At 35.0% G+C, this 23,921-nt stretch overlaps 1 protein-coding gene across 1 annotated transcript in view; it reads left to right on the forward strand.

Moving 5' to 3' along the window:
- Positions 1-23,921, forward strand: part of LOC129017919 (EF-hand calcium-binding domain-containing protein 3) — a 535,384-nt gene that overhangs the window by 123,670 nt on the left and 387,793 nt on the right. Inside the window, exons 29-30 of the mRNA XM_054458898.1 lie at positions 3,630-3,770; positions 23,511-23,582. Coding sequence (XP_054314873.1) covers positions 3,630-3,770; positions 23,511-23,582 — 213 coding nt within the window. The remainder of the gene's footprint in view (positions 1-3,629; positions 3,771-23,510; positions 23,583-23,921) is intronic.

A 23,921-nucleotide genomic window follows, 5' to 3' on the forward strand; every position in this document is an offset into this window, starting at 1 on the left:
TAATTTGTATTATACTTTACATACAATTTTATACTCTGCTTTCTCCCATTCACCATAGATCATAAACATTTTTACATTTTTTTTAGATTCACATATTTTTAATATTTTCTCCATTTTTGTGGCCACTTAATAGCTTGTGCGCTGTCACTCGCTTGTGTTCTTTATTGTTATTATTATTATTATTATACTTTAAGTTTTAGGGTACATGTGCACAATGTGCAGGTTAGTTACATATGTATACATGTGCCATGCTGGTGTGCTGCAATGATAGACTAGATTAAGAAAATGTGGCATATATATACCATGGAATACTAGGCAGCCATAAAAAATGATGAGTTCATGTCCTTTGTAGGGACATGGATGAAATTGGAAATCATCATTCTCAGGAAACTATCGCAAGGACAAAAAACCAAACACCGCATGTTCTCACTCATAGATGGGAATTGAACAATGAGAACACATGGACACAGGAAGGAGAACATCACACTCTGGAGACTGTTGTGGGATGGGGGGAGGGGGGAGGGATAGCATTAGGAGATACACCTAATGCTAAATGACGAGTTAATGGGTGCATTTTTTCTTTATCAGTTTTGTCCAAGGTTTGCCTATCTTATTATTAAAGTAATCTGGTTTTGGTTTCTTTAAACACCTCTAGTGTCATTTGCTCTTTTCTTATCTTTCTTCTTTATTTCTTCTTATATATTTGGGCTTACTCCCTTGCTCTTTGTCAAAAACTTTAGCTAAGTGCTTAACTCAGCTTTTTAAAGTCTATTTTGAAGTTTCAGCACAATGAGACATTAAAACAACCTTGGAACACAAATACTGAAATTGCAAATTGGAATCTTAAGACTGGGGTTTTGAATGGGTCTTAAGTGTATTATCTCTAAATTAGTCTTTAATTTGAATGCAATTTCAATCAATATTCCAGGAAAATTTTGGTGGGAACTTTGAGAAAATAATTATGGTATTTATTTGAAAGACAGACTCTTTGAAAAGCAATAATGATGGGGAAGTTGCCTTACCATACCAAATAGAAGGACATATTAAAATGCTATAGTAACAGTGTTACAAATAGACGAATGCATCACAATATAGTACCTGCAGAGACTCATGTATATGAGAACTTGGCATATGATAGAGATATCGTCAATCAATGGGGGAAAAGATGTGTTATTTAATACCTTGTTTGGGAAATTGCCACACTTTGTGGAGGAAAATAAAATTGAATTCATACTTTATGCCATACACAAAAATAATCTTCAAATAAATTAAATAGATGTTAATGTGAATCTGAAAGTAAAACTACAAAGCTGGTGGAGGAAATTATTGGAGAAAATATTGTGCTTTGTGGTTGCAAAGGATTTCTTAAATGAGACTTCTAAAATCACAATCATAGGGTAGAAAAAGATTTGATTATATTAAAATTAAAGATTTCTTTTCAATGAAGGACTCTAAAGAAATGACCAGATATGTAACAGAGTGAAAGAAGACAATTGCAACTTTTAGAGCTAACAAAAGATTAATACTTCAAATATATATAAAGAAATTCTACAAATAAGCAATAGATAAATAAAAACCCATTGGAAAAATGAGTTAAGGATATAAGAAGGCAGTATACAAAAGGAGAAACACAACTGGCTCATATGTATATGAAGACACCATTAGGAATACTGATGAATAGCTGGCGGGTAGGTAAAACAGTATTGCCACTCAGAACAGTAGTCTAGCAGCACTTAGCGAAATTAAATATATGCGTTCCCATCACCCAGCACGCAGCTGGAGATCTGAGAACGGGCAGACTGCCTCCTCAAGTGGGTCCCTGACCCCTGACCCCCGAGCAGCCTAACTGGGAGGCACCCCCCCGCAAGGGCAGACTGACAATTCAGTTCTTAAGTAATTAGCCCAGAGAAAGTTTCTTGTTACAGACATGTGTAAGGATGCTCATTGCAACATTATTTGAGAGAGAAAAGAGATGAATGTAACTTAGTTGTCCATTACTAAGGGAATGGTTCAATAAAATGTGGCCTCTACATACAGTAAATCAGAAACAATAAACTAGTTGTACCATAGATATATTTCAGTAATATGTGGTTCAGTGAAGAAAGGGAAGGAATAGAATAAACTTATAGTTCAAAATGCTTTATGTGAACTGATTTATACGAGTACACATTAGACAACAGTATATTTTTCCAGGTAAACACATAAATTTAAGTAACTAGATGAGATAGATTGAATAGAAATATATTAAATACACTGGAGTTGCTACTTATGAAGGAATAAAACTGGAGATAGTAGTTAAAGGAGAAAAATAATAAAACAAGCAGAGGCCCTTTGAAGATAAGTGATGACAAAACACCATGAATCCAAGAGTATGATCAACTCAATTATGTATACTAGAACTCTTCACTAATATGAAAAAATTAAATTGATAAGTTAGATAAGATTAAACAGAGTGTATATATTTATACACAGAGATAAAGATAGAAAGAATTTGAGATTTAAATGACAATAAGCCTGATTTAAGAAACATATAGCATTTCATATTCCAAAAACATTGAATACACATTTTCAAATTCCTATGAAATATTCACACAAATATATGATATATTTAAGTCACAAGAAAAATGTCAATGAATTCTGAAAATCAGAAGTTGTTCAGATCACGTATTCTGACCACCATGTAGTAATATATTAAAATTATTTATGAAGGAATGTGGAAAACATTTTGATCTGAAGATTAAAAGCAGATTTTAAAAAAGCAAAAAAAGCAGATGCTCCACTAAATAATTATTTGGTTAAAGAATAAAGTCTGAAATTAAACACTGTTTAGAAATGGATGAGAATGAGAGCACTACATGTCAAAACATGTAAAGTATGACCAAAACAGTCTTACAGGAAATGTTATACCTTTAAATGCTTTTATTAGAAAATGAGAAATGCTGAAAATTATCTTAATTTTTAAACTCATGAAGCTAAACAGCAGCATAAACTAAAACAGCAAAACAGTCCCCACAAAAAGCAGTGGTTAGAAACTAATCAAGTTGAAAGTAGGAGTAACTGAAATAGAACATACACACAAAAACAAATTATTCATTTAACCAAAAGTTGGGTCTTGAAAAAGACTAATAAAATAAAGAACTCTTTAGGAATTATGATGAAGGAAAATAAATAGATAATGGCATAAATAAGAAGATAGTGAAAAGTATGGATACAGAGATTTAAAAGTATTTGAATAACACTTAAAATTAAGTTAATAAAACATCAGTTTATGGACATCTCATCAATAGCACTGTCATTCTTTCCAAACATGTAGATAAGAAGAGCAAGGGCTACTTTTTAAATTAAAAAATAATTTATGGCACCGTTTTAATTGCGATCATTTTTCTGTTTTGTTGTTGTTTAGTTTTTTGAGTTGAACACTTTAAAAATATTTGTTTCTTGTTTTCTCATATAAACATTTAACCTATACATTTTGTAGAGCTTTCCATTTAGAAGATATTTCAGAGGCAAAAAGGATTGGATATCCTACAAAGTGAATATATTTCACACAAATCGGGTTGTTATGTGCTTATATGGTTAGAGTAAGTACTGTGACACTTTCTCATTAATACGTATATATACACACATAGAAATAGAAGATGCATGGAACATTATTAATAGTGTCTGTGATGGGAAAGTTGAAATTGAAGACCTTTTATCCACTTTGAAGAGCCTGGAGAAACCTTTAAATGAAGAAGAATTTAAGGTCTTATCAAACTGTGCAACAGATGGTGAGTACTTCCATTACTTCTCAGCTCTCCTGTTTAGAGTACACATGTTCGCACAGGCTAAATTTTTAAAAAGTGATAGTAATACTGTATACTTAAAAAGGTTATTATGGAACTAGTATGTTCACATATTGCTCATTGTGAATTGTTACAACCCTTTTGGAAAGTGTATGGATGTTCTTTATTTGGATAAGACAGACATAATCTTGTTATTCATGTTTTAAAACCAGATGTTCATATATTGGAGTATAAAGGCCAAATAATACATATGGTAGAGCCCTACTCTTCCTTTTCCCCAACCCGGTACTCTAGAGAGAAGATACTTCTTATATACAGAGTTCCACAGACTTTTGGGTTCTGTGGTTAGGTTAAGAACATAACCTTAGTCACCCTACTATTGTTGGATTAGCATAATTTTTAGACTAGATGGAGTGTAAACACAGCAGTGAGATTCAGCAAATGACTTCTGGAATGTCTAGAAGGCATCCATTGCATGGTTCTAACCATTTCCTTGCTTTTTTTTAATAGTTTACTATGTTCATATCCCTAAAAAATACATAGTGGAGTTTTGCTTTTTGTACTTTACATAAATGGAATAATACTGTATATATTTTTTATGGTTTGCTTTTAGCTCAGTATTGTGAAATTTATCCAGACGGGTGCATTGTAGCTGTGGTTCATTCCTTTTTACTGTTGTATAGTTTTCCATTTCATGAGCAAACCACAATTTTAAGACAAATCTGCCCTATTGTTGATGAACTTAGGCTAGATTTCAGTTTTTGCTATGCTGTTACGAAGAAGAATATCATATTTATCTCTTGATATGCATGTCCAAGAGCTTCTTTGAGTATATTTCTAGGAGAACTACTGGGTCTTAGAGTATTTTCATGTTTTACTTTACAAAGTAATGCCAAACATTTACAAAGTAGGTATAAGGTTTATACCCCTACCAATAATGGGAAAGAATTCCTGTGGTTCCATATATTAACCAACACTTGGTATTGTTAGATTTTTTTTTAACTCTTTTTCTGGTGGGAAAGTAAAAATACATAATTTTGGTTTTTACTTAAAATTCTTTGATTACTAATAAGATCGAGCACCTTTCAGATGTTTTCATCTATTTCAATTTACTATCTAATAAATGCCCCATTACTTCTGCTCATTTTTTTGGTGAGAGGGATTTCATTTTTAAAATTTTGATTTATAGAGGTTCTTTATATATTCTGGATACTGGTCTTTAGCACTGTGCTTTGCCAATATTGTCTCTCACTCTGTGGTTTGTTTTTTAACTTTTTATGGTATCTTTTGGTGTACATTATTTCTTAATATGCATGTACTCAAATGTATCAGTATTTACCTTACGGGTAGTAAACTTTGTCATATTTGAGAAATCCTGTCCCTATCCTGAGACCATGAAGAGATTCTTCTGTTATCTTCTAAAAGTGTTATAGTTTTGCATTTCATTTTTGTGTCTTTGATCTATCCAGATGTAATTTTTATTATGATGATAAATAGGGGCCCAATTTTATTATTTCTATATCATTTATTGAGAAAACTCTCCTTATTGACCAATAATATCACTTCTGTCTTTATCAAGTATCTATATATGGATAGTTCCTTACATTGGCCTATTTTTCTGTCCTTCTATCAGTACCACATATTTACTATAGTTTTAAAATCAACCTTTTATATGGTAGGTGAGGCCCCCAATGCTCCCGTTTTGTTGTTCTTCAAGTATGTGTTGGCTGTTCTTTAACCTTTCCTTGTCTATATAAATTTTGGGAACAGATTGTCAAAATCCTTTGGGAGTTTTGAATATATAGTTCAATTTGGGAGAACTTGTATATTTCTAGTTAATTAAAAACTTTTTTATTTTAATAGTTTTCAGGGTACAAGTGATTTTTGGTTATATGGATGAATTGTGTAGTGGTGAAGTCTGAGATTTTAGTGTAACTGTCACCTGAGTAGTGTACATTGTACCCAATATGTAATTTTCTATTCCTCACCCTTCTCACACCTCCCCTTTTTGAGTCTCCAAAGTCCATTATACCACTCTGTATGTCTTTGCATACCCATAGCTTAGCTGCCACTTGTAAGTGCAAACATGCTGTATTTGGTTTTCCATTCCTGAGTTACTTCACTTAGAATAATGGCCTCCAACTCTGTCGTAGGTGTTGTAAAAGACATTATTTTATTCCTTTTTATGGCTGAGTAGTATTCCATTGTATATATGTAGTACATTTTCTTTATTCACTCATTGGTTGATGGGCACTTAGGTTGGTTCCATATCTTTGCCATTATGCATTGTGCTGCAGTAAACATACATGTGAAGGTGTCTTTTAGATATAATTACTTTTTTTCCTTTGGGTACTCAGTAGTGAGATTGCTGGATCAAATGGTAAATCTACTTTTAGTTCTTTAAGAAATCTTTATATTGTTTTCCATAAAGGTTGTACTAATGTATATTCCCACCAACGGTGTATAAACCTTCCCTTTTCACCATATCCATGCCAACATCTATTGTTTTTGGACTTTTTAATAATGACTATTCTGGCAGAGGTAACATGGTATCTCATCATGGTTTTAATTTGCATTTCCTTGGTCATTAGTAATGTTGAGCATTTTTTCATATGTTTGTTGGTTATTCATATATATTCTTTTAAGAAATATCTGCTCATGTCATTTGCCCACTTTCTAATTGTATTATGTAGTTTTTTTCTTGCTGACTTGTTTGAGTTCCTTGTAGATTCTGGATATTAGTCCTTTGTCAGATGTATAGTTTGCAAATAGTTCCTTCTGTATTATTGGTTGTCTATTTACTGTATTGATTATTTCTTTTGCTGTGCAGAAGGTTTTTAGTTTAATTAGGTCCCACTCATTTATTCTTGTTTTTGTTGCATTTGTTATTGGGGTCATAGTCATAAATTCTTTGCCAAGGCCAATGTCCAGAAGGGTTTTTCCTAGGTTTTCTTCTAGAATCGTGATGGTTTCAGATCTTAGATTTAAGTCTTTGATCCATCTTGAATTGATTTTTCTATAAGGTGAGATATTTTTATATAAGGTGATTTTTGTATAAGGTGAGAAATAAGGAGAGAGATGTGGCTATCCAGTTTTCCTACTACCATTTATTAAATAGGCTGCCCTAAATGTCCCTGTCTGACAGCTTTGAGGAGAGCAGTGGTTCTCCCAGCACGCAGCTGGAGATCTGAGAACGGGCAGACTGCCTCCTCAAGTGGGTCCCTGACCCCTGACCCCCGAGCAGCCTAACTGGGAGGCACCCCCCAGCAGGGGCAGACTGACACCTCACACGGCCGGCCAGGTACTCCAACAGACCTGCAGCTGAGGGTCCTGTCTGTTAGAAGGAAAACTAACAGAAAGGACATCCACACCAAAAACCCATCTGTACATCACCATCATCAAAGACCAAAAGTAGATAAAACCACAAAGATGGGGAAAAAACAGAGCAGAAAAACTGGAAACTCTAAAAAGCAGAGTACCTCTCCTCCTCCAAAGGAACGCAGTTCCTCACCAGCAACGGAACAAAGCTGGACGGAGAATGACTTTGACGAGCTGAGAGAAGAAGGCTTCAGATGATCAAATTACTCCGAGCTACGGGAGGATATTCAAACCAAAGGCAAAGAAGTTGAAAACTTTGAAAACAATTTAGAAGAATGTATAACTAGAATAACCAATACAGAGAAGTGCTTAAAGGAGCTGATGGAGCCGAAAACCAAGGCTCGAGAACTACGTGAAGAATGCAGAAGCCTCAGGAGCCGATGCGATCAAATGGAAGAAAGGGTATCAACCCTGGAAGATGAAATGATGAAATGAAGCGAGAAGGGAAGTTTAGAGAAAAAAGAATAAAAAGAAACGAGCAAAGCCTCCAAGAAGTGTGGAACTATGTGAAAAGACCAAATCTACGTCTGATTGGTGTACCTGAAAGTGACGGGGAGAATGGAAACAAGTTGGAAAACACTCTGCAGGATATTATCCAGGAGAAATTCCCCAATCTAGCAAGGCAGGCCAACATTCAGATTCAGGAAATACAGAGAACGCCACAAAGATACTCCTCGAGAAGACCAACTCCAAGACACATAATTGTCAGATTCACCAAAGTTGAAATGAAGGAAAAAATGTTAAGGGCAGCCAGAGAGAAAGGTCGGGTTACCATCAAAGGGAAGCCCATCAGACTAACAGCGGATCTCTCGGCAGAAACCCTACAAGCCAGAAGAGAGTGGGGGCCAATATTCAACATTCTTAAAGAAAAGAATTTTCAACCCAGAATTTCATATCCAGCCAAACTAAGCTTCATAAGTGAAGGAGAAATAAAATACTTTACAGACAAGCAAATGCTGAGAGATTTTGTCACCACCAGGCCTGCCCTAAAAGAGCTCCTGAACGAAGCGCTAAACATGGAAAGGCACAACCGGTACCAGCCACTGCAAAATCAGGCCAAAATGTAAAGACCATCGAGACTAGGAAGAGACTGCATCAACTAACGAGCAAAATAACCAGCTAACATCATAATGACAGGATCAAATTCACACATAACAATATTAACTTTGAATGTAAATGGACTAAATGCTCCAATTAAAAGACACAGACTGGCAAATTGGATAAAGACTCAAGACCCATCAGTGTGCTGTATTCAGGAAACCCATCTCATGTGCAGAGACACACATAGGCTCAAAATAAAAGGATGGAGGAAGATCTACCAAGCAAATGGAAAACAAAAAAAGGCAGGGGTTGCAATCCTAGTCTCTGATAAAACAGACTTTAAACCAACAAAGATCAAAAGAGACAAAGAAGGCCATTACATAATGGTAAAGGGATTAATTCAACAAGAAGAGCTAACTATCCTAAATATATATGCACCCAATACAGGAGCACCCAGATTCATAAAGCAAGTCCTGAGTGACCTACAAGCGACTTAGACTCCCACACATTAATAATGGGAGACTTTAACACCCCACTGTCAACATTAGACAGATCAACGAGACAGAAAGTCAACAAGGATACCCAGGAATTGAACTCAGCTCTGCACCAAGCAGACCTAATAGACATCTACAGAACTCTCCACCCCAAATCAACAGAATATACATTTTTTTCAGCACCACACCACACCTATTCCAAAATTGACCATATACTTGGAAGTAAAGCTCTCCTCAATAAATGTAAAAGAACAGAAATTATAACAAACTATCTCTCAGATCACAGTGCAATCACACTAGAATTCAGGATTAAGAATCTCACTCAAAACCGCTCAACTACATGGAAACTGAACAACCTGCTCCTGAATGACTACTGGGTACATAACGAAATGAAGGCAGAAATAAAGATGTTCTTTGAAACCAACGAGAACCAAGACACAACATACCAGAATCTCTGGGACACATTCAAAGCAGTGTGTAGAGGGAAATTTATAGCACTAAATGCCCACAAGAGAAGGCAGGAAAGATTCAAAATTGACACCCTAACATCACAATTAAAAGAACTAGAAAAGCAAGAGCAAACACATTCAAAAGCTAGCAGAAGGCAAGAAATAACTAAAATCAGAGCAGAACTGAAGGAAATAGAGACACAAAAAACCCTTCAAAAAATAAATGAATCCAGGAGCTGGTTTTTTGAAAGGATCAACAAAATTGATAGACCGCTAGCAAGATTAATGAAGAAAAAAAGAGAGAAGAATCAAATAGATGCAATAAAAAATGACAAAGGGGATATCACCACCGATCCCACAGAAATACAAACTACCATCAGAGAATATTACAAACACCTCTACGCAAATAAACTAGAAAATCTAGAAGAAATGGATAAATTCCTCAACACATACACCTTCCCAAGACTATACCAGGAAGAAGTTGAATCTCTGAATAGACCAATAACAGGAGCTGAAATTGTGGCAGTAATCAATAGCTTACCAACCAAAAAAAGTCCAGGACCAGATGGGTTCACAGCCGAATTCTACCAGAGGTACAAGGAGGAGCTGGTACCATTCCTTCTGAAACTATTCCAATCAATAGAAAAAGAGGGAATCCTCCCTAACTCATTTTATGCAGCCAGCATCATCCTGATACCAAAGCCGGGCAGAGACACAACCAAAAAAGAGAATTTTAGACCAATATCCTTGATGAACATTGATGCAAAAATCCTCAATAAAATACTGGCAAACAGAATCCAGCAGCACATCAAAAAGCTTATCCACCATGATCAAGTGGGCTTCATCCCTGGGATGCAAGGCTGGTTCAATATATGCAAATGAATAAATGTAATCCAGCATATAAACAGAACCAAAGACAAAAACCACATGATTATCTCAATAGATGCAGAAAAGGCCTTTGACAAAATTCAACAACCCTTCCTGCTAAAAACTCTCAATAAATTAGGTATTGATGGGACGTATCTCAAAATAATAAGAGCTATCTATGACAAACCCACAGCCAATATCATACTGAATGGGCAAAAACTGGAAGCATTCCCTTTGAAAACTGGCACAAGACAGGGATGCCCTCTCTCACCACTTCTATTCAACATAGTGTTGGAAGTTCTGGCCAGGGCAATTAGGCAGGAGAAGGGAATCAAGAGTATTCAATTAGGAAAAGAGGAAGTCAAATTGTCCCTGTTTGCAGATGACATGATTGTATATCTAGAAAACCCCATTGTCTCAGCCCAAAATCTCCTTAAGCTGATAAGCAACTTCAGCAAAGTCTCAGGATGCAAAATCAATGTACAAAAATCACAAGCATTCTTATACACCAATAACAGACAAAGAGAGAGCCAAATCATGGTGAACTCCCATTCACAATTGCTTCAAAGAGAATAAAATACCTAGGAATCCAACTTACAAGGGATGTGAAGGACCTCTTCAAGGAGAACTACAAACCACTGCTCAAGGAAATAAAAGAGGATACAAACAAATGGAAGAACATTCCATGCTCATGGGTAGGAAGAATCAATATCGTGAAAATGGCCATACTGCCCAAGGTAATTTACAGATTCAATGCCATCCCCATCAAGCTACCAATGACTTTCTTCACAGAATTGGAAAAAACTACTTTAAAGTTCATATGGAACCAAAAAAGAGTCTGCATCGCCAAGTCAATCCTAAGCCAAAAGAACAAAGCTGGAGGCATCACACTACCTGACTTCAAACTATACTACAAGGCTACAGTAACCAAAACAGCATGGTACTGGTACCAAAACAGAGATATAGATCAATGGAACAGAACAGAGCTGTCAGAAATAATGCCACATATCTACAACTATCTGATCTTTGACAAACCTGAGAAAAACAAGAAATGGGGAAAGGATTCCCTATTTAATAAATGGTGCTTGGAAAACTGGCTAGCCGTATGTAGAAAGCTGAAACTGGATCCCTTCCTTACACCTTATACAAAAATCAATTCAAGATGGATTAAAGACTTAAATGTTAGACCTAAAACCATAAAAACCCTAGAAGAAAACCTAGGCATTACCATTCAGGACATAGGCATGGGCAAGGACTTCATGTCTAAAACACCAAAAGCAATGGCAACAAAAGCCAAAATTGACAAATGGGATCTAATTAAACTCAAGAGCTTCTGCACAGCAAAAGAAACTACCATCAGAGTGAACAGGCAACCTACAAAATGGGAGAAAATTTTCGCAACCTACTCATCTGACAAAGGGCTAATATCCAGAATCTACAATGAACTCCAACAAATTTACAAGAAAAAAACAAACAACCCCGTCAAAAAGTGGGCGAAGGACATGAACAGACACTTCTCAAAAGAAGACATTTATGCAGCCAAAAAACACATGAAAAAATGCTCACCATCACTGGCCATCAGAGAAATGAAAATCAAAACCACAATGAGATACCATCTCACACCAGTTAGAATGGCAATCATTCAAAAGTCAGGAAACAACAGGTGCTGGAGAGGATGTGGAGAAATAGGAACACTTTTACACTGTTGGTGGGACTGTAAACTAGTTCAACCCTTGTGGAAGTCAGTGTGGCGATTCCTCAGGGATCTAGAACTAGAAATTCCATTCGACCCAGCCATCCCATTACTGGGTATATACCCAAAAGACTATAAATCATGCTGCTATAAAGACACATGCACACGTATGTTTATTGCAGCATTATTCACAATAGCAAAGACTTGGAACCAACCCAAATGTCCAGCAATGATAGACTGGATTAAGAAAATGTGGCACATATACACCATGGAATACTATGCAGCCATAAAAAGTGATGAGTTCATGTCCTTTGTAGGGACATGGATGAAATTGGAAATCATCATTCTTAGTAAACTATTGCAAGAACAAAAAACCAAACACTGCATATTCTCACTCATAGGTGGGAATTGAACAATGAGAACACATGGACACAGGAAGGGGAACATCATACTTCGGGGACTGTTGTGGGGTGGAGGGAGGGGGGAGGGATAGCATTGGGAGATATACCTAATGCTAGATGACGAGTTAGTGGGTGCAGTGCACCAGCATGGCACATGTATACATATGTAACTTACCTGCACTTTGCGCACACGTACCATAAAACCTAAAGTACAATAATAATAATAAAAAAATAAAAATAAGTAAATAAATAAATAAATAAATAGGCTGCCCTTTCCCTAATTTATGTTTTTGTATGCTTTGTCAAAGATCAGATGATTGTAAGTATTTGGCTTTATTTCTGAGTTCTTTATTCTGTTCCATTTGTGTATATATCTACTTTTTTTTAAAAAAAAATCAGTACCATTCTGTTTTAGTAACTATAACCTTGGAGTATAATTTGAAGTCAGGTAATGTGATGCCTCCAGATTTATTCTTTTTGTTTAGGATTGCTTTGGCTATTCAGGCTCTTTTTAGGTTCCATATGAATTTTAGAATTTATTTTTCTAATTAGGTGAAAAATAATGTTGGTATTTTGATAGCAATTGCATGGAATCTGTAGATTGTTTTGGGCAGTATGGTCATTTCACAATATTGATTCTCCAAATCCATAAGCATGGGATGTTTTTCCATTTGTTTGTGTTGTCTGTATTTCTTTCAGCAAGGTTTTGGAGTTCTCCTTATAGACAACTTTCACTTTGTTGTGTAGGTATATTCCTAGTATTTTATTTTATTTTGCAGCTATTAGAAATGGGATCGTGTTCTTGATTTGATTTTCAGTTGATTGCTGTTAGTTTACAGCAGTGCTACTGATTTATGTACACTGATTATGTCACCTGTGACTTTACTAAATTTATTTATCAAACTAGGAGTCTTTTTGAGGAGTCTTTATGGTTTTTGAGGTATATGATCATATCATTGGTGGACAGTGATAGTTTGACTTCCTCTTTTCTAATATGGATGCCCTTTATTCCTTTCTCTTGCCTGATTGCTCTGGCTAGGACTTCCAATACTATGTTAAATAGAAGTGGTGAAAGTAGGCATCCTTATCTTGCTCCAGTTCTCAGGAGGAATGCTTTCAACTTTTCCTCATTCAATATGATGTTGGCTGTGGGTTTGCCATACATGGCTTTTATTATTTTGAGGTATGTCCCTTTGATGCCTAGTTTTTTTGGATTGAATGTATGCTAGTTTATGATAGCATTTCTATCAGGAAAGGATGCTAGATTTTTTTTTTTTTTTTTTTTTGGCAGAGTCTCGCTCTGTCACCCAGGCTGGAGTTCAGTGGCGCAATCTCGGCTTACTGAAACTTCCACCTCCCAGGTTCAAGCGATTCTCCTGCCTCAGCCTCCTGAGTAGCTGGGACTACAGGCACGTGCCACCACGCCCGGCTTATTTTTAGTAGAGATGGGGTTTCACCTTGTTAACCAAGATGGTCTCTATCTCCTGACCTCCTGATCCACCCACCTAGGCCTCCCAAAGTGCTGGGATTACAGGCATGAGCCACCATGCCCAGCCAGGATGCTGGATTTTATCAAATGCTTTTTCTGCACCTATTGAGATAACCATATGATTTTTGTTTTTAATGCTGTTTATGTGATGTATCATATTTATTGACTTCTGTATGTTAAACCATCCCTGCATCCCTGGGCTTAAATCAACTTGATTGTGTATATTATCTTTTTGATGTGCTGTTGGACTTGGTTTGCTAGTATTTTGTTGAGGATTTTTGCATCTATGCTTATCAGGGATATTGGTCTGTAGTTTTTTTTTTTGTTATGTCCTTTCCTGGTTTTGATATTAGGGTGATACTGTATTCACAGAATGAGTTTGGAAGGATTCTCTCTCTTAATTTTATGGAATAGTTTCAGTAAGATTGGTACCAATTCTTTGAATGTCTGGTAGCATTCAGCTGTGAATCCCTGGACTTTTTTTGTTGGCAATTTTTTAATTACCAGTTCAATCTCACTGCATGTTATTGGTCTGTCCAGGATTTCTATTTCTTTCTGATTTAATGTAGGAGTGTTGTATGTTTCCAGAAATTTATGCATTTCCTTTGGATTTTCTAGTTTGTGTGCATGGAAGTGTTCATAGTAGTCTCGAATGATCTTTTGTATGTCTGTGGTGTTGGTTGTAATGTCTCCATTTTCATTTCTAATTGAGCTTGGTTGAATCTGTCTTCTTGGTTAATCTAGCTAATAGTCTATCAATTTTGTTTATCTTTCCAAAGAACCAACTTTTGTTTCATTGATCTTTTTTGTATTTTTTTCGTTTCAATGTCATTTAGTTCTACTCTGATCTTTATTATTTCTTTTTGGCTGCTAGCTTTGGGTTTGGTTTGTTCTTGTTTCTCTAATGCTGTGAGGTGTGATGTTAGGTGGTTGAATTTGTGATTTTTTTCAGACTTTTTGATGTAGTCATTTGGTGCTATAAACTTTCCTGTTAGCACTGCTTTTGCTATATCCCAGAGGCTTTGATAACTTGTGTTACTAATATCATTAATTTCAAAGAATTATTTAATTTCCATCTTGATTTCATTGCTAACCGCCAAATCATTCAAGAGGACATTGTTTAATTTCCATGTGTTTGCATAGTTTTGAGGGTTCCTTTTGGAATTGATTTCTAGTTTTATTCCACTGTGGCCTGAGAAGATACTGATATTATTTTTATTTAAAAAAATTTATTGAGATTTGTTTTGTAGCCTATCATATGGTGTGTCTTGGAGAATGTTCCATGTGCTGATGAGAAGAATGTATATTCTGTAGTTCTTGGGTAGAATGTTCTGTAAATATCTGTGAAGTCCATCTGCTCTAAAGTGCAGTTTAGGTCCGGTGTTTCTTGTTGACTTTCTACCTTGATGATCTGTCTAGTGCTGTCAGTGGAGTGTTGAAGTCCCATATTCTGTTGCTGTTTATCTCATTTCTTAGGTCTAGTATTAATCATTTTATGAATCTGGGAGCTCCAGAGTTAGGTGGATGTATATTTAGGGTTGTAATATCTTCTTGTTGGATTGATCCTTTTATCATTATATAATGACATTGTCTTTTTTTTTTTTTTTTTTTTTTACTGTTGTTGCTTTAAAATCTGTTTTATCTGATATAAGAAGAGCTACTTTTGCTCATGTTTAGTTTCCCTTTTTGTGGAATATCTTTTCCACATCTTTACCTTGAGTTTATATGAATCCTTACATGTTGGCTGAGTCTCTTGAAGACAGCAGATATTTGGTTTGTGATTTTTTTATCCATTCTACCAATCTGTCTTTTAAGTGGAGCATTTAGGGCATTTATGTTCAATGTTAATATTGAGATGTGAGGTACTGTTCCAGTCATCCTGTTGATTGTTACCTAGATAATTTGTTTATTTCATTGGATTATTGTTTTACAGGCCTGGTAAGTTCTGTGCTTTAAAGAAGTTCTATTCTGGTGCATATCAACCTTTTATTTCAAGATTTAGAACTCCTTTTAGCATTTCCTGTAAGCCTGGTCTGATAGTGACAAATTCCCTCAGCATTTGTTTGTCTGAAAAATACTTTATTTCTGCTTCAGTTATGAAACAGTTTTGCTGGATACAAAATTCATGGATGACTGTTATTCTATTTAAGGAGGCTAAAGATAGGACTCCAATCTCTTCTGGCGTATAAGGTTTCTGCTGAGAACATATATGTTTATAGTACTGTGTTTTCTATTTCATGGCCATATGATATTTCTTAAAGTTAATTTTCAAAATGTGCACTTCTTTTATGTTTTTGTTTTTCTTTATCTTTCTGTACTGGGACTAGGACCTCCAAAATAATCTTAGCTAAAAATAGCAACAATGGGCATCTTTCTTTTATTTCTGATCTCAAAGGAATACTTTAAGCATTTCAGTAAGTACGAAACCAAGTGTTTCCTGTGGGTTTTCCATAAATACCATTCACCAGGCTAAGGAAATTGCCTTTTAATCCTGTTTTAAAAATGATTACATTTATATTTGTTTGTTTTATTACAAAATTTTTCAACAATTTTTATGCATCTATTAAGATAGGTCATATGAGTTTTCTCTTTTAATTGGTTAATGTGGTGCATTAGTGATTTTTTATATTAAATGCAACCTGAATTTTTGGAATAAACTCATTTTAGTCATGATGTATTATCCTTTTTACATATTGGTGGGTTCATTTTTCTAATATTTTGTTAAGGATTTATACATCTTTATTTATCTGTGAGGTTAACTTATAATGTTCTTTGTTTTCATTAGCATTGTCAGGCTTTGATGTCACATTATCTTCACAATTTGTAAAGTATTTTTTCTTTGCCTAAATCTTTGAATAGTTTATTTTTAAATTATACTTTAAGTTTTGGGATACACATGCGGAACGTGCAGCTTTGTTACATAGGTATACACGTGCCATGGTGGTTTGCTGCACCCATCAACCTGTCATCTACATTAGGTATTTCTCCTAGTGCTATCCTTCCCCTAGCCCCCCTTCCCCCAACAGGCCCCAGTGTGTGATGTTCCCCTCTCTGTGTCCATGTGCTCTCATTGTTCAACTCCCACTTATGAGTGAGAACATGTGGTGTTGGTTTTCTGTTCCTGTGCTGAGGATGATAGTTTCCAGCTTCATCCATGTCCCTGCAAAGGACAGGAACTCTTTCTTTGTTATGGCTGCGTAGTATTCCATGGTGTATATGTGCCACATTTTCTTTATCCAGTCTATCATTGATGGGCATTTGGGTTAGTTCCAAGTCTTTGCTATTGTGAATAGTGCTGCAATAAACATACGTGTGCATGTGTTTTTGTAGTAAATGATTTATAATCCTCTGGGTATATACCCAGTAATGGGATTGCTGGGTCAAATGGTATTTCTGGTTTTAGATCCTTGAGGAATCACCACACTGTCTTCCACAATGGTGGAACTAATTTATATTCCCACCAACAGTGTAAAAGTATTCCTATTTCTCCACATCCTCTCCAACATCTGTTCTTTCCTGACTTTTTAATGATCGCCATTCTAACTGGCATGAGATGGTATCTCATTGTGGTTTTGATTTGCATTTCTCTAATGACCAGTGATGATGAGCTTTTTTTCATGTTTGTTGGCTGCATAAATGTGGTCTTTTGAGAAGTGTCTGTTCATATCCTTCACCCACTTTTTGATGGGGTTGTTTGTTTTTTCCTTGTAAATTTGTTTAAGTTCCTTGCAGACTCTGGATATTAGCTGTTTGTCAGACAGATAGATTGCAAAATTTTTCTCACATTCTGTAGGTTGCCTGTTCACTCTGATGATAGTTTCTTTTGCTGTGCAGAAGCTCTTTAGTTTAATTAGGTCCCATTTGTCTATTTTGGACTTTGTTGCCATTGCTCTTGGTATTTTAGTCATGAAGTCTTTGCCCATGTCTATGTCCTGAATGGTAGTGCCTAAGATTTCTTCTAGGGTTTTTATGGTTTTAGGTCTTACATTTAAGTCTTTAATCCATCTTGAGTTAGTTTTTGTATAAGGTGTTAAGGAAGGGATCCAGTTTCAGCTTTCTACATACGGCTAGCCAGTTTTCCCAACACCATTTATTAAATAGGGAATCCTTTCCCCATTTCTTGTTTTTGTCAGGTTTGTCAAAGATTAGATGGTTGTAGATGTGTGGTGTTTTTTCTGAGACCTCTGTTCTGTTCCATTGGTCTATATATCTGTTTTGGTACCAGTACCATGCTGTTTTGGTTACCATAGCCTTGTAGTATAGTTTGAAGTCAGGTAGTGTGATGCCTCTAGCTTTGTTCATTTTGCTTAGGATTTTCTTGGCTATATGGGCTCTTTTTCGGTTCCATATGAAATGTAAAGTAGTTTTTTCTAATTCTTTGAAGAAAGTCATTGGCAGCTTGATGGAGATAGCATTGAATCTATAAATTACTTTGGGCAGTATGGCCATTTTCACGATATTGATTCTTCATGAGCATGGAATGTCTTTCCATTTGTTTGTGTCCTCTCCTATTTCCTTGAGCAGTGGTTTGTAGTTCTCCTTGAAGAGGTCCTTCACATCCCTTGTAAGTTGGATTCCTAGGTATTTTATTCTCTTTGTAGCAATTGTGAATGGGAGTTCACTCATGATTTGGCTCTCTGTTTGTGTATTATTGGTGTATAGAGGAATGCTTGTGATTTTTGCACATTGATTTTGTATCCTGAGACTTTGCTGAAGTTGTTTATCAGCTTAAGATGATTTGGGGCTGAGACAATGGGGTTTTCTAAATATACAATCATGTCATCTGCAAACAGAGACATTTGGACTTCCTCTCTTCCTATTTGCATACCATTTATTTCTTTCTCTTGCCTGATTGCTGTGGCCAGAACTTCCAATACTATGTTGAATAAGAGTGGTGAGAGAGGGCGTCCTTTTCTTGTGCCAGTATTCAAAGGGAATGCTTCCAATTTTTTCCCATTCAGTATGATACTGGCTGTGGGTTTGTCATAAATAGCTGTTATTATTTTGAGATATGTTCCCTCAATACCTAGTTTAATGAGTGTTTTTAGCATGAAGGGGTGTTGAATTTTGTCAAAGGCCTTTTCTGCATTTATTGAGACAATCGTGGTTTTTGTTATTGTTTCTGTTTATGTGATGGATTACATTTATTGATTTGTGTATGTTGAACCAACCTGGCATCCCAGGGATGAAGCTGACTTGATCATGGTGGATAAGCTTTTTGATATACTACTGGATTCAGTTTGCCAGTATTTTATTGAGGAGTTTTGCGTTGATGTTCATCAGGGATATTGGCCTGAAATTTTCTTTTTTTGTTATGTCTCTGCCAGGTTTTGGTATCAGGATGATGCTGGCCTCATAAAATGAGTTAGGGAGGAGTCCTTCTTTTTCTATTGTTTGAAATAATTTCAGTGGCCATCTTGCCAGCCACCCCCAATCTCTGAATAGTTTCTATAGCATTGAGATTGCATATTACCTTTGGGTCTAGTGGAATTCACAGAACAAGCCATTTGAGCCTTGACATTTTCTTTTGGGTAGGTTTTTGATTACTGATTCATCATCTTTCATATTGTAGGATTATTTAGGTTTTCTGTTTATTCGTGAGTCAATTTGGGTAAGTTGGTTTTTTCCTAAGACTTTGACTTCTTCATCTGAAAAATTTATCCCTCTAATACGATACTTTTTGTTTGTTTTTGAGACAGAGTTTTGCTCTGTTGCCTAGGCTGGAGTGCAGTGGCATGATCTTGACCCATTGCAACCTCTGCCTCCCAGGCTCAAGTGATTCTCGTGCCTTAGCCTCCCGAGTAGCTGGGATTACAGGCATGTGCCACCATGCTCGGCTAATTTTTTAATTTTTAGTAGAGACAGGGTTTTGCCATGTTGGCTAGGCTAGTCACTCTATGGTTTTTAATAATAAGATCTTGACATTTTTGTAATATTTGTGGCATTTGCAGTAATATTCCCATCTCATTCCTTGTCTTGCTCATTTTTATCTTTTTTCTGTTTTTAAGATAATTTATGCTCATGGTTTGTACATTTCAATAATTAAGTCAACTTTTGGATCCTCTTTACTATATGTTTATTATTCATTTCACTTATGTTTTTATCTTTATCATTTTCTTCTCTATAATTTTTATGTTTATTTTGTTACTCTTTTTCTAACTTCTTGAGATGGATGCTTAGCTCATGAAATTTTAGTCCCTTTTTCTTCCCTAATGTAAGATTTTAAGCATATATATTTTCTTCTATATATGCTTTTTTAGCTACGTGGCCCCAGGTATTGATATGTAGTTTTTAAATTATTGATTAGTTAAAATTATTTTTCTTACTTTTATAATTATTTCTTCTAGAAGGTTTCTTCATTTCCAAATTTGGGAGTGTTTTTTGTTTTAAATTTCTTGATTAATTATATTGCAGTAAGTGAACATATTTTCTGTAATTTCAGTTATTTAAAATGCATATTTTATATGATTTTAGTTATTTAAAATATATTTAGACTTGCTTTATGGATCACAACATGATCATTTTTTGGAAAATGTTATGAGTTTCAAAAGAAATTCTACAGTTGTTGAGTCAGTCCTTTATATTTGGTCATTTATTAATCATGTTTTCAAATCTTCTATGTCCTTACTGATTTTTTGTCTATTTGTCCTGTCATTTATTGAAAGGTTTATTAAAAATCTTCAGTAATGATAGTTTATTTGTTTATTTCTCCTTGTAGTTCTGTCAATTTTTTGCTCTATATATTTTGTCTTTGTTACTAGATGTATTTAAATTTAAACTTGTTATAGATTCCTAAAGAGATTAAAACTGTTTTTTCCCCTGTTGTAAGTTGAATTTTCATCGTCAGTAAGGCTTTTGCCTTAAAGTATATTTTGTCTGATGCCAATCTAGCCTAAGGTAATATTTTTCTGGTGTACGTATCTTCCATTTTTAAAATTTCATTCTTTCTATAGTCATATTCTTCTGTATTCTTCCAAAGAAATAAAAGAGAAGCTTGAAAATATCTAAGGGAACCTAAAGCCTATAAAGAATGCACAGATATGAAAAAAGGGACAACTTCTAGAAATTTAAAATATAATCAAAATTAATTAGTGGACAAGAATATTAACAGATTAAACATAGGCATAGAGAGAAATATGAACTGCAAGATAGTTTGAAGAAGTTATACACAATGCAGCCAGACAAATTATATAGGAAATAGGTTAAGAGGCATAGAAGATAGAATGAAGAGGTATAAAAAATATACATCAATACAGGGGAGAAGAGAGGATAGAGTGGTAGCAGAGAAAATATTTGAGGGGCAGTAGCTTAGAATTTTCCAGAATTGAGAGAGACCCTAACCTACCAATTCAAGAAGTCCAGTGAATTCCACATAGAATAAAAGGAAATCCATGCAAAGATATATCAGGATGAACCTGCCCCATACCCCAAAAGAAACAGAACCTTAAAGGTAGCCAGAGAGAAGAGTCAAATTACCTCTAAAGGAGGAACCTTTCTTTATTATTATTTTTTATGGGTATTGAATTCTAGGTAAGCAGTTTTATAAGTTAAAGGAGTATAAATATGCAGTTTGGGAGGAACCTAGGTTTTGTCAGAGCCTTTGAAAATACAAACTAAAATTCATTCCATTTGTTTTTGCTTTGTCTTTGGCAAACACTCTTTGCCTGAAAAAGTAGATACAGTGCTTTGGGTTAGAGCTCTTCATCAATTTTTTTGGCCTGGGAATTTCTTACTTTCTTGGCAGCAAATTGAAGCAGTTAAGATTTTTTATAAATAATATTTTATTTAGAATTTTTGTCATCTTCAGTAGGAGGGTTAATCCAGATGTCTAGCTGCTATGGTACCAGAAATTGCAGTCACTTTATTTTCTTTTAGTTGAATTAACTCTGACCCTGAGGGCTGGCAGGTTATTTACTGGGACTCCCTCCCAATCCAGTGTTGCACTATAATTTGGGAAAGGGCAATGGGGCAAGGAGGAAGAGCTTTTAAACTCCCTTTCATTGTGTTTCTACTGACATTCAGTTGATAAAGGCAATGGCAGTCCTGCACCTTGAGGGTGGGTAGAGTTGGGGAATGGATGCTCTCATAGAGAAATTCTCATTATTTCTCATCAGATCTCTCTCTGTCTCTCTCTTTTCAGAAGAAATCCTTCCTTTCAGTTTTCAAAATCTCTCTCTTTAGGCATTTGCTATATTTTCTTCAAGGGGTTTAGGCTTTTGCAAAAGCAGTCTCTACAAAAACATTAAGTTTACAAAAATCAGAGGAGTGAGAAAATACTACTTAAGGTCAAGCTAATTGCTTAGAATAGGAGAGAGGGGAAAGATGGGTCAAATTAGCCTGCCAATCCAAGAGGTACAGTGTTATAGTTCTAATAGTGACATTTTAAATAAATTACAGTAGGCTTCCAGAGAAGGATAATATTTGAACCAGGCCAAGGGCATTTAACTCAAATGTCTAGCAGTCAGGCATGAAATACAAATTAATAAAATAGGTTAGCATAAGATGAAGTGATGAGAATTGTGGAGTAACTCGAGAGTATATATCCCATGTAAAGATAATGAAATTCAAATTTAAAAATAACTACTATGACACTCTCTAGGCCAATGAAAATCACTAAGTCTCATACTGTATTCAATCTGTGGGCTAATAGTTTATAATCTTTGAAGCAGTCTCCAGTTAAGCATAGAGAAGAAATATTTTCCTTCTGTCCTTCAGGTTTTTGGCTTAGGCTCTGTAACAAAAGACAGATTAATAAGATAAAAGCATACAAGTTTATTTGGTGTAAGTTTTATGTGACATGGAACCCTCATTAGAAAATGAAAACCTGAAGAAGTGATTAAATCTGGATGTTTTTACGCTAGGTTTGATGAAGAGTGGAAAGTCATAGAAAATGTAATAGAAGACAAGAGTGGCTATGAGCTAAGTGTAGCTAAGGGTAGCATGGCCTGTTTGTTTTGATTCCTCTCAGCATCCCTCCATCTTCGGAGATAAGGATACTCATTTTTTTTTTATAGGAAGAGCACCTCTCATATGAGGATATCATGACCTGCTTCAGGGGAGACAAGGGAGATCACAGGGTTCTTCTTGCACCCGATATTTCTCAGATTCCTTCAGCTTAAATATCCAATTCTGTCACAGTGTTATATTTTGGGATAGCGTGTCCTGAACCCTGTTATTCGAAAGAACAAGAAATATTTATGTGTAATGTTATGGATAATTCAGAAGAAATTGACACTTGACTATTAGGTTTCCTAAGGATTTTTACTTGCTTGGAAAAGGGAGTCTTCATTTTATATATTTACTTTTGCATATAGTTTTTTGTTTGTTGGTTGTTTCAATGTCAATTAGGAGTAATGATAGTAAGAAAAAATTGGATTTTTCCTCTTTGTCACCAGATTTTTTTTTTTTTTTTTTTTTTTTTTTGGCAAAGGAAAAGTATGTCTTCTCTTTCTTTTTCTGGTCTCTTCCTTTGCTGTTTTTGCTGGGTAAAACATCTCTTCAGGGGGTAGTCTTACACATTCTCTTACACTCTTTATAAGTATTTATATGCTTTAATGAAAATTACTGTGTATATATATTTGTGCTATATAACCTGTTTATCATTTTTAAAACTGTGGGTCAGTTGTGAAATAAATATAATAGGTCTTGAATAGTATTTAAAAAATGAAATGGAATAACTTGAAATTTGTTAGAAGATATTAGAGTGTATCACCTACAATAAGGGTGAGTATTGCTTTATAAAACTTGTATTTTTGTTTGTGTCTGTGCTCACAATATAGAAGTATTTCTTACTATGCATTATGATCACTAGGGTTTGAAAGCTGGATGAAATATTAAAATAATACCAGATCCCCACCTTAATGAATTTAAAATCTGCTTTATTTAAATCCTACTTTATTTCTTAACCTTTCAGAAGGAAAAGTGATCTTAAAAGATGTAATTGATGTTTTCACTAATTCACCTAAACCATCCACACCATTCAACAGTAAGTATAGTAAAAGAATAAAAATTAGAAAGCAGTTTCTTAGGTCATTTTATGGTATCCTATCTTTTCTAAAATATAGTTTGTTTCACTCTGTATTTTCAACACTTTCCTAAGTTTTCTTTGCTTTATTTGAAATGTTGTAATCTGCTTTCTTATTCCTTATCATATTCAATTTATGCTTTGAGTATAATGAATTATTTAGAATTACATACCTAGAATATGCTACCTTAAAGCAAATAATTTGTCTCAGTATTATGCTTTATTGTAAAAGTATGCATCCTTCTCATTAATCTAGTACAATTTTCTCTCACCTTTATTAATAGCCACATGCTTATTTTC

The sequence above is a fragment of the Pongo pygmaeus genome, chromosome 19 (assembly GCF_028885625.2).
Source record: "Pongo pygmaeus isolate AG05252 chromosome 19, NHGRI_mPonPyg2-v2.0_pri, whole genome shotgun sequence".
NCBI classification, from domain to species: domain Eukaryota; kingdom Metazoa; phylum Chordata; class Mammalia; order Primates; family Hominidae; genus Pongo; species Pongo pygmaeus.